Raw genomic sequence first — 12546 nt, 5'->3', positions numbered from 1 at the left:
TTTCTGTTTGAATTTACGTGTGAGTAGTCTGACTTTATCATAGAGTTCTTTGGTGTTATTTGTGTCGGCATGTAGTTGAATTTCTCTGCAGATTTTCTCTATATGCTTGTTTTTGTCTCGTCTACAAGCAGCCTGAATTCTAGATAGCTGTCGGTACTGGGAATTCCTGAGAGGGTTCTCGATTCCAGCAATTTTAAGTTTTCTCAGTTTCTCAAATTTGAGAGTAAGAAACTCATAAAGCGTATAAAAAACTTCAATATGGAGTTCGCTGAATATGTCTATCCTTATTGGTTGCTTAGAAAATTGCAAAATAAATAATAAATTTTGAGTTTTTATAAATATCCATAACTTTTGCAAACATTAACTTAGAACCATCTTATTACACGGAATGCTGAGACTTCTGGTGCTTAAATCATACCATAAATTTCAAAGTAATCGGTCAAATAGTTTAAAAGTTATTTAATTTGTTTATCCCAAATTAATTTTTTTGCAACACTATAAGTCAGAAAATGAAGAAGTTACAGTAATACTTTAGATAGTTTATGCAAGAAGAAGATTTACACTATTAATTTAATTTAAAAAATGACAAAAATAATTATAAATATTGCAAAATTATTTTGCAAGAACATGTGAATTAAAAAAAGGGGAGCTAACTTTGTTCCTAATTGTCCTAGGACAATTGTTTTTCTTTCTAAATGTGTATAAAAATTCAGTCTTTCCAAATACAGTAGAACCCCGATAAGTCGGCCCCCGATAACCCGGAAGTCCGGCTAACCCGGACCGATTTTCATCAGATAAACATTTTGATTTTCAGTACATATTTTGTATTTTGACAATGACACCCGTTCTGGGCGTCGAAATGTTAATAAAATTATTCTTTCAATTTAATTGTGGCTTATTTCCCATCAAAATAGTTAATTATTTTCAGATAAACATTTCAACAATAAAAATGTATGTATGTAATATAATATTTGAGAGATAATGTGTATTTGTGTAATTTGAACTATAGATAGTAAAACTGACTCATAAGCACAAGCCGGCAGAAACAACAGGCACCTGTCTGTATTATTCCTTTATTTTTTATTTAAAACTGTGTTAGCATTGTTTAAGAAAGACTATTTAAAAAATTCTTTTTTAATCAATGGTCTTAGTTTACTATTCTTAATACATAATAACAAAACATCCTTCCGATTGTGACTGTATGAATACAGTATTGTGGTATTGTTCGCTTCGGTTTGCTTTGCGTAGGTTTGTGTTTGCGTGTTGTTAGTAATTAAGATGTGTAGGTACTGTGCATATTTACATATATATATTTCATATTATTTCTATTCTAACGGAGTTTATCTGTAAGTCATAAAATCCTTTATAAAAGGTATATTAATTAAAATCCCTATACAGGGCTACATCAAAGACAGAACTAGTTTTCAATCGGTTGACCGATCATCATCAGTGCAATCTTAGAATCTACATGCAAGCCACCAAAGTAAAAATAACAGGGTTTGCTTCCATACAGTCATGATGTGAACTTGTCAGATAGAGCTCATTGGTACCTCGGGCGAAAAACATTGGATATCTTAATCATCCATGTTATAATTCACATCTTAGTCATATGTTCCGATGACGGATCAATTGTAAAGGGTTTTTACCCTGTTATTTTTACTTTGGTGGCTTGCATGTAGATTCTAAGATTGCACTGATGATGATCGGTCAACCGATTGAAAACTAGTTCTGTCTTTGATGTAGCCCTGTATAGGGATTTTAATTAATATACCTTTTATAAAGGATTTTATGTTTTTGTAATGGTATACAGCCAACTACAGGAAATTTTTCCTCGTGGATTTATCTGTAAGTATACCGTATTTTATTAATTTTTACCATATTCTCCGGCTAACCCGGATTTTCGATAACCCGGATCGGTCGCTGTCCCGATTAATCCGAGTTACCGAGGTTTCACTGTATATGAAAAAATAATTTTTCTACGGGTAACGGTTAAAAAGTTATTCTAATTGTTTATAATTAAGCAAAAAATCGACATGTTTCTGCAAAATAATTTTACACAGTTTAAAATTAATTTTTGTCATTTTTTTTAAATTAAGTTGATAGCATAAATGTTCTTCTTTCATAAACTGTCCAAAGTATTACTGTAAGCTCAAAATTTTCTGACTTATAGTATTGCAAAAAAAATGAATTTGGGATAAACAAATTAAATAACTTTTAAACTATTTGACCAATTGCTTTGGAATTTCAAATATAATTTAGGCACAAGAAGTCTCAGCATTCCGTGTAATAAGAAGGTTGTAACTTAATTTTTAAATAAGTTATGAACATTTATAAAATCTCAAAATGTATGACTTATTTTGCAATTTTCTAAGCCACAAATCAGCATAGACATATTCAGCGACCGCCATATTGAAGTTTTTTATATGATTTATGAGTTTCTTATTCTCAAATTTGTTTAGAATGCTTCACTTTTTAGTAAGTAATTTAGACGAAAAAAGCAAAAATTTACCGTTTTTCGATCTTTATTTGTTTATAACTATGTATATCATCAAAATCGGCTGCAGGAAACATATAGGTTATTAATATAGCTGTCCATACTACTCAAAAATTTTGGCTTCGGCCTGGTGGGGGATGTGCCACGAGAAAAATCTTATTTCTCTGGACTAAGTATGTATTTTCATATGATATTTGTATCCAGTGGAATAAGAAAATTTTTTTCCACACTAATTGCATTCATATTTCTGCTCTCCTGTATGAGCAGATTGATGCTGGTGTAGACCGTTTTTAGTCTTCAACTTCTTTGAACAAACTTGACATGAAAATGAACCTTCTTTTGAGTGCGAAGATTTGTGCCTCCTCATCGCCGATTTCGATGGAAAATCTCTTAAACAGATGTCACACAGAACTGGCTTTCGCGTACATAGTTCTCTGTGATGCCTATAATTGTGTTCGTCTAAGCCTGAACGATTCGCATAATGCTTGTTGCACATTTTACAGTGTAACTTTTCATTTTTTTGTCCATTGAGCAATTCATAGTGAGCAGAGTCTTTGTGGTTTCTCGCCCCAATGGAAGTTCGGAATGTTTGTTGGCAGATATCACATACAAAAGGTTTTTCCTTCTTGTGAAGAAATTGATGCTCGTACGCTGGTCTAAAGGTAGTAAACTGTTTACTACATATAGGACATTTGAATTTTTTAATCCCTTCATGTTCTCTGATGTGGATATCAAATGCTTGTTTGCTTTGGTTGGCAAAATCTCCGCAAACGTGGCATTCATAAAATTTGTTGTCATTGTGTATTACAGAATGAAGGCCCTTTTCTACATTATTTATAAATATGGATCGGCAATTCTCACAGGTAAGCGGTTTCTCAGATGTAGCTGGTTGAACGACGTAAACCTCATACTCTTCTTGAGTCATTTTATTGCGAATGGCTTTCATTATTATTCTGCGCTTTCGTTTTTTTGGCGGCGGTTCCTCTTTTTTTATTGTCATCTCTACAAATTCAAACTTGATCCTAAAAAAATATAATTATTGCTAATAGGAAATAATGAATAATTTATTTTTATTTAGCGTATGGCAATATCACAGTTTTGTATATGGGTCATTCCATTTCAAATCACTCAATTTTGGACCAAAAAAAAATTTGGACCTCCGATTTGTCTGAAAATTGGTATGTAGCTTCTGCGGGACGTAAAAATAAGATATTTAAGGTCAAAAAAATCTTCTTTTCTCAAAATGTTATTTTATGCGATTTTACAGTGATTTGGTGTTTATTTATACAAATTTGCATTTTCTATCGTAAAGTATCAATGGAAAACATAATATTTTAATAGAAGGGACTCAAAAATGTCATTATATGGCACTATAATAAGTTACTTTGATTCAAAACAAGCTTTTGATCAAATTTTATAGTGTAGAAAACGTTAAAATACCGTATTTTTCTCCATTCCCAAAATACATCATAATCGATTTGGCTAAAAATTTGCCCACAGATAGACAAAACATAGGACTTTAAGTGGTGAGAAGGATTTGAATTATATTACAATACCAAAAAAGTTACATGCAATATTATAGTCAAAAATATAGGCGTCTACTGTAAGTAAAATTAACTCGAAAATATCGACCTCACGACAAAAATTCTTAAAAAGAAATTGTAATAATTATAAATACGATTTATTTAGAACAATTTCAGTTCCTACTAGGCTATTGATTATGTATTTTGGAAAGGAACTACAACGTTAACGGGGTTTTATTGTTTCATATGGTCAATGGATCTCTAAATAATAAAAACCCGTGGAGTACTACCATTTAAAGGGGTGCTACCGTTTTTGAGAAAGGGGTGAATTAGTCCCTAGGCACAGGGCGAATTAGGGTGAGTTCTATGCACTTTTGGTACAAACATGTCTACAGGAAAATGGTTTCAGGTTAAATTTACTATCGAGACATCACCTTTTAAAGTCAAAAATATTTTTTTTACAAAAATATATTCAAAAGAAAAGCAAGAAAAAAACACAAATGATAGCAATTTTGTTTTTTGCCCCATAACTTTTTTCTACGGGAATGTGGGTATAGGCATTGCTTTACGGAAAAAATATTCCATCCTTTCTATTTAAAATGGCGTTTGGTAGAAGTCTCTATGATTTATATTTTCCAAAATATGATTTTTCAAAGTTCGCCATTCACAGCGATTTTGGCCCATTTTGCTTGTTACTTCTCAAACATTGTTCTGTAACTTTTTTCTACGTAGCTTTAGGTATATGCATTGTTACATTCAATAGGAAGAAAAGTTAATTGCCCTTAAAATGATTTCCTATAGAAGGCTGTATGGCTATTTTTAAGCAAGAGATGGTTGTTCAAAGTTTTATACTTTTAATGATTTTTGATATATTTTACGATTATTTCTAAATTTCTTATTATAACGTTTTTTATGGTATATTTAGGTGTATACATTGTACAATAAAAAATAAAGCTTAATTTCTTTACTTTAAAATGATGTATCGTAAAAAATTCTAGGGCTATTTTTAAACAAGATATGCTTTTTCAAAATGTGACATATACACATGCAAGAGGTCCTACTAAGTTGAAACCACATGGAAAATTTTTTTATTACTAACTTTATAAAAAAATATTGTTTATAAAATGCTCTGCATAGTCTTAAACCTAAGATGCAATCATTAGATATAAAATTGTTTCAATAGAGTACGAGGTATATTAAAAAATACGAATTTCGCTCAAGAGTAAAGTACCTTTATATTTCACAATATCGAAAAGTGTTATTAAGAAAAGTTATTTGGAATTAAAAATTATGTTATAATATGCAATTATATTCTTCTAATTGAAAAAAATAAAACAAATTTAAAATTTTTCTCTAATTACGGATACCCTTGGATATCCTACGAAGATCTTGTTTAAAATAGTCCTAGAATTGTTTGCAATATACCACTTTAAAGTAAAGAAAACAAGCTTTACAATGTACATACCTAAATTTACAAGGAAAATATTCACAATGAGAAATTAAAAAAATATTCATTAAAAACATTAAAAATTATTAAAATTATAAAACCTTGAAAAAGCATAGCTTGCTTATAAAGAGTCGTGTAACCTTATACAATAGACCATTTTAAAGGTAATTGACTTCTCTTTCTACTAAATGTACCATTGCATATACCTAGAAATGCGTCGAAAAAAGTTACAGAACAATGTTTCCAAAATAATGGGGAAAATGTCCCAAAAATGATGTGAGCGGCGAACTTTGAAAAATCCTATTTCAGAAACTATAAATCCCAGAGACTTTTATCAAACTTTATTTTAAAGAGGAAGAATAGAAGTTATTTTTCACTACAGCAATACATATACTTATATCCCTGTGGAAAAAAGTTATGGGGCAAAAAACAAAATTGCTGCCTTTCGTGTTTTTTCCTTGCTTTTCTTTTGAACATATTTTTGTAAAATAAAATATTTTTGACTTTAAGAGGTGACGTTTCGATAGTAAATTTAATCTGGAACAATTTTTCTGTAGACATATTTGTACCAAAATTACGTAGAACTTACCCTAATGCACCCTGTGCCTAGGGACTAATTCACCCTTTTCTCAAAAACGCACCCATTTAAATGGTAGCACTCAGCGGTTTTTTCAAATTTAGAGATCCATTGACCATATGAGATAATAAAATCCCGTTAACGTTGTAGTTCCTTTTAGGTCTCTTATTTTGAACATTATCAATAGCGTTTTTGTCGAAAAGTTAAAAATGGCGGTGATATTGAGCAAAACAGGTTCTCCTTTAAAATCAAGATGGCGGCTAACGTAACGGAGGAATTCATTCGTGATTTTTAATTTAGGCTACTATTGACTCCCCTAAAGATCAGAAAAATAAAATTTTGGGCAGCTCAGCATTCAAGGTCAAATGCTATCCCGACTGGACTAATATATACTTTTGAGTCTGATATTACTGCATGTAACTTTTTTGGTATTGTAATATTATTCAAATCCTTCTAACCACTTAAAGTCCTATCTTTTAGCTATCTGTGGGCAAATTTTCAGCCAAATCGATGATGATGTATTTTGGGAATGAAGGAAAATGTAAAAATGGTATTTTAACGTTTTTTACACTATAAAATTTGATCAAAAACTTGTTTTGATTCAAAATAACTTGTTATAATGCAATATAATGACATTTTTGAGTCCTTTCTATTAAAATATTATGTTTTTCATTGATACTTTACGACAGAAAATGCAAATTTGTTTAAATAAACACCAAATCACTGTAAAATCGCATAAAATAACATTTTGAGAAAAAAAGAAGAAGATTTTTTGACCTTAAATATCTTATTTTTACGTCCCGCAGAAGCTATATACCAATTTTCAGACAAATCGGAGATCCAAAATTTTTTGCCTGAGTGATTTGACATGGAATGTACCATATACAGTGAGCACGGAAAGGTTGGAATAAATTCATTTTTCATAAATCGGCGAGTTTGGAAAAAAACCCGAAACAGGTCGATTTTTATTTTTAAATTACGATTTTTTGGCATATATATCATACTAATGACGTGTGATAGAATAGGGGTCGTGTGATAGCTCATTTGAAAGGTTATTCAATTCTCTATTCAGCAATATAAACATTGACATCTATATTTATACAGGGTACTCAAAAAAAAATTTTTTAATTAAACTAATTGACACAAAAAGAAGAATGTACGTATTTTTTTTTAATTAAAAATGCATTTTAATGCTGTCATAAAAATGTTTCGCCTAAAGTCAATTTTAAAACTGCCACCCACCTGCCTCTTAGCAGTTTGAACATTTAATTCAAGCGAAAAGCAATATGTATTTGTCAAATAAAAATTTTTCTCTTTTCTGACAGCATTAAAATGCATTTTTAATTAAATCAATTACATACATTCTTCTTTTTGTGTCAATTGATTTATTTAAATTTTTTTGATACCCTGTATAAATAATGATGTTGATGTTTATATTGCTGAATAGAGAATTGAATAACCTTTCAAATGAGCTAACACACGACCTAAAGTCTCATTTAAAAAATCATCGATTACGTTATCACGCCCAGATGGATGATGTCACTAGTATGATATATATGCCATAAAATTGTAATTCCAAAATAAAAATCGACCAGCTCCGGAATTTTTTTCCAAAATCTCCTATTTATGAAAAAATGAATTTATTCCAACCTTTACGTGCTCTCTATATAAATAAAGACAACAGTCCATTATAAATAGACAAGACGAAAACGGCGGGTTCTTTGGAGAAAATATTCCCATGAGATTTTTTTGCATAATCACATTCGTGAGACATTCCAGAATAAGATTCAAGAAGTCGCCCACGCGAAAAGTGGTCCAAATTTTTTTTAACAATTTTTTTTAATCAAATTGCAAAAATCAATATTCTTGGCAGGAACAATTTTTTTTTTAGATTTTTTGGACCATTCTGGATAAAAAAGGTCTCTTATAATTTGTTTCTGAAGTTAATCGTTTTCGAGGTAAAAGCATTTTAAAATTGAAAAAAACGAAAAATGCGATTTTCACGGCTTAATAACTCGGTTAAAAGTTATTACTATGAAAGTCAGGAAGTAACTAAATCAAAGTTTAAAGCCGCCCCCCCCCCCTACAAGATCCTGAAAAAATTTTTGTCATTATTTGATTACTAAGCTGTTATTTTTAAGTAAAAATAATGAGCGTCACGCACGTATTAGGCGGCCGTCCATGATGAGTGCGAAAGAGATGCCATTCAGGCAGTCCAATGGCGCGTTTCAATGGCACTCACATTTACAGCCGCGTCAATACGATAGATATTAGCACTCATTATTAATTATTAAAAATAACAGCTTAGTAATAAATTAATGACACAAATTTCTACAGGATTATGAAGGGGGGCTTTAAATTTGATTTAGTCACTTTCCGACTTTCATAATAATAATTTTTAACCGAGTTATTAAGTCTTAAAAATGGCCATTTTCGCGTTTTTCAAATTTTAAATTGCTTATAACTCGAACACGATCAACTTTAGAGAAAAATTATAAGATACCTTTTCTGCCCGGAATGGTCCGAAAAATCTAAAAAAAATCTCCGGGCCGAAAATATTGATTTTTGCAATTTAATTAAAAAAAAATTTAAAAAAAATTTTACTACTTTTCGCGTGGGCGACTTCTTGAACCTTATTCTGGGTGTCTCACGAATGTGATTATGAAAAAAAAAATGTCATGGGAATATTTTTTCCAACGAACCCGCCGTTTTCGCCTTGTCTAAAATAATAATAATAAATTTGGATAAACAAAAATTTAGTTAAAAAATGAATAACCATTTTCAATTTCGTTGCAACACGAAACTACAGTCGCATCCGCTATAGCAAAATGATGCAATAAACTACCCCAGATAATTGAAATAATATTGAAGAATAATATTTCAATTAACTATGATAGCTATCGTCTACCCTAGACTAGCTCAATCTCCCAAGTTGTGAGTCCAACTTGTCCTAATCAAAAACATGAACAATGAAAATGCAGAATGGAGCAAATAAAACAATAATATTTAAAAATAATAATAATAAAAATAATAAATGATGGTTTTGCTTGTTTTCGATTCAGAGGGTTGCACACCAGCTAGACAGGCCCTGTTTCTACCCTTTCAGGCGTCATCAGTAGCTTTCCAAAGTGTGCCCACCTCTGAACCGAAAAATAGCTCCACCATCATTTTAAAGGGAATCTGAAAAATAATTCAAATTTCCCATCAGACGCGATACAGCGACATCTACTAAAAAATTGAAGAATCTCAGATGCAGAATCCACCAATTTAATAAATTAAAATGGTAGAAAACTGAGATTTTTCGTGTTTGAAAGTTCTTACTGGTACATCCTTAATCTGCGACTTTTTCAATTAATAAGACAGCAGACGACGAATATAGAAAACGAAAGGGAAACGATCACATTTCGCTTTCATTCGTCTAGGAAAAACGGACAGCAGAGGAACTTTCAATACTCAAATCCGAGTAAAGGAAATAAAAATAATAAATGATGGTTTTGCTTGTTTTCGATTCAGAGGGTTGCACACCAGCTAGACAGGCACTGTTTCTACCCTTTCAGGCGTCATCAGTAGCTTTCGAAAGTGTGCCCACCTCTGAACCGAAAAACAGCTCCACCATCATTTTAAAGGGAATCTGAAAAATAATTCAAATTTCCCATCAGACGCGATACAGCGACATCTACTAAAAAATTGAAGAATCTCAGATGCAGAATCCACCAATTTAATAAATTAAAATGGTAGAAAACTGAGATTTTTCGTGTTTGAAAGTTCTTACTGGTACATCCTTAATCTGCGACTTTTTCAATTAATAAGACAGCAGACGACGAATATAGAAAACGAAAGGGAAACGATCACATTTCGCTTTCATTCGTCTAGGAAAAACGGACAGCAGAGGAACTTTCAGTACTCAAATCCGAGTAAAGGAAATAAAAATAATAAATGATGGTTTTGCTTGTTTTCGATTCAGAGGGTTGCACACCAGCTAGACAGGCCCTGTTTCTACCCTTTCAGGCGTCATCAGTAGCTTTCCAAAGTGTGCCCACCTCAATTTTTTAATAATATTTAACTAATCATGTATATTTTTCATAAAAGACATAATTAAGTGATGTATTAAAAGTTATAAACAAGACCTTGCCGAAACTTAACAGATCAGAGATTATACTTATTCGATGGCACTTGATATCTGTCTGCGGGTTCTTGGTGTCTTGCTGTTGGTTCTACAACGGGCTCTGGGGCTTGTAGATGTTCTGGCCACCAGTCCTAGTTGGTAAATATGCAGCCATAATAAAAATTTAGTTCGTAAATATATTCAATCGACTCCTTGGAGGCCACTAAAAAATCGGACCAATTGCCACTGTACGATTTGATGGGGCATTCCTCCACCAAATGCTTAACCGTTTGTCTTTCAGCACCGCAATCGCAATTTGAAGAAGGTATTTTTTCCCATCCTGACATTGAGTCAGAGCACCTACCACAGTTGATTCTAATTCTGTTTAATGTCGCCTAGATTCGTCTTGGCTGATTAAAACCCTCTGGCTTGCTTGTAATACATGGCATATTCTGGATGTCAGGTGGAGCATTCTTCTACCAATCTTCTCGCCAACGGTCGGTTATTTTAAAATTACATTCAATTAATATCCTTGCAGAATCCAGAGGGTTTTTTCTTGAACGAAGCCTATTTATGTCTCCGTGGTTAATACCAACGTGAGAGCTGAACACAGGATCGGCGTTAATTTTTTTAATACTCCCTGACAAGGGCATGTTCTCGACGGATGTGTGACTGGTAGCCAATACGTTGGCGTGGCCTTGATTATGCCTGATATAATACGCAAAGCCTGGTTTAGTTGGGCATCAACACGCCCAACATAATGAATATTAATTAATACCAACAATATTAACTACTAACTGCCCCATCGAGGGTTTATAAATACAGTACATGCCAAATTATTTTCTGAACTATAAAATTCAATTTTTTATTAATACTCCTTATGGAGTAATATTACAGTCTGTTCATATAGTGGAACATTGACTAATAGGGCAGTCAATGAGGGTATTTGGCTCCGAACTCCATCCTACTACATCGATTTACTTGATATTTTCACAGTAAGTAGGGAATAGCTTAAGAAACAAAGTCTATCCTATGCCGATGTGCGCTTTTATCGTGAGGTGGTTCTCACCCCTTCTCGGGGTGAAAAATGTTTTCGTTAAAATAGCCACGGAAGACGCTAGATAACCTAATTTTAAGCAAAAACTGTTCCATATAGTCCTGTCGCCAGGGGGGGTACAACGGCCTCCTTAATTCAGATGGACTTACCCAAGTTTTTTTTATATATTTTGACCCGTAGAATACGAAATTTTTGGGTAACAGTTGATCCGGATGTCGATAAGATTGTTATGGACAAAGAACTTGAGGAATTACATAACAGCGATTTCTCGCAAAACAAAACATCTTTTTGTATTTTTTGGGTTATTTTAAGCAAAAAATATTCCTACAAGTTTTTTCGTAGAATGCATAGTTTTCGAGATAACCGCGGTTGAACTTTCAAAAAATCGAAAAATTGCAATTTTTGAACCCGAATAACTTTTGATTAAAAAATAAAGTAGCAATTCTGCTTATCGCATTTGAAAGTTTAAGTCAAATTATATCGGTTTTGATTATTTGAATTGCTAAAAATTAATTTTTTTATTGTTAAACAAATCTATAAACACATAGTGTTTCCCGTACCTAATACATGCGTTTTAACGCATGCTACGTAGAAATTGCCTCGATTGCACTTGTAGCTACTCTACCTACTCGTTCGATTTTAAATGAGAAATCATTGAAAACATCACTCGCATACTAGGTGTTTATAACTTTGTTTAACAATAAAATAATAAATTTTTAGCAATGCAAATAATCAAAACCGATATAATTTGACTTAAACTTTCAAATGCGGTAAGCAGAATTGCTACTTTATTTTTTAATCAAAAGTTATTCGTGTTCAAAAATTACAATTTTTCGATTTTTTTAAAGTTCAACCGCGGTTATCTCGAAAACTATGCATTCTCTGAAAAAACTTGTAGGAATATTTTTTGCTTAAAATGACCCAAAAATTACAAAAAGATATTTCGTTTTGCGAGAAATCGCTGTTATGTAATTCCTCAAGTTCTTTGTCTATAACAATCTTATCGACATCCGGATCAACTGTTACCCAAAAAATTCGTATTCTACGGGTCAAAATATATAAAAAAAACTTGGGTAAGTCCATCTGAATTAAGGAGGCCGTTGTACCCCCCCTGGCGACAGGACTAATAATTATTTTTTGAAAACGCGAATACCTTAAAAACTATGCATCTAACAAAAAAACTATTTTAAATATTTAAAATATTTCTGTAGGTTATAAAAAAACAAAGAGATTCGTTTCTTCATAAATTTTCTAGTTAAAATACAAAGAGAGATATGGTAGGTAAGAAGAGTTTGTTTTTTTGCTGCATGCTCAAATCGGTGTATTCAACTTGAAATAGCAGA

General features: G+C 32.0%; 1 protein-coding gene across 1 annotated transcript; it reads right to left on the bottom strand.

Moving 5' to 3' along the window:
- Window positions 1-2723: 2723 nt before the first annotated feature.
- On the bottom strand, window positions 2724-3419 carry LOC126891667 (zinc finger protein 19-like). The gene has a single exon (XM_050660898.1). The coding sequence runs from the start codon at window positions 3417-3419 to the stop codon at window positions 2724-2726; it is 696 nt and encodes a 231-aa protein (XP_050516855.1).
- Between the last annotated feature and the right edge of the window lie 9127 nt (window positions 3420-12546).

The sequence above is a fragment of the Diabrotica virgifera genome, chromosome 9 (assembly GCF_917563875.1).
Source record: "Diabrotica virgifera virgifera chromosome 9, PGI_DIABVI_V3a".
NCBI lineage: Eukaryota > Metazoa > Arthropoda > Insecta > Coleoptera > Chrysomelidae > Diabrotica > Diabrotica virgifera.
This window is presented reverse-complemented; position numbering and strand designations above follow the sequence as displayed.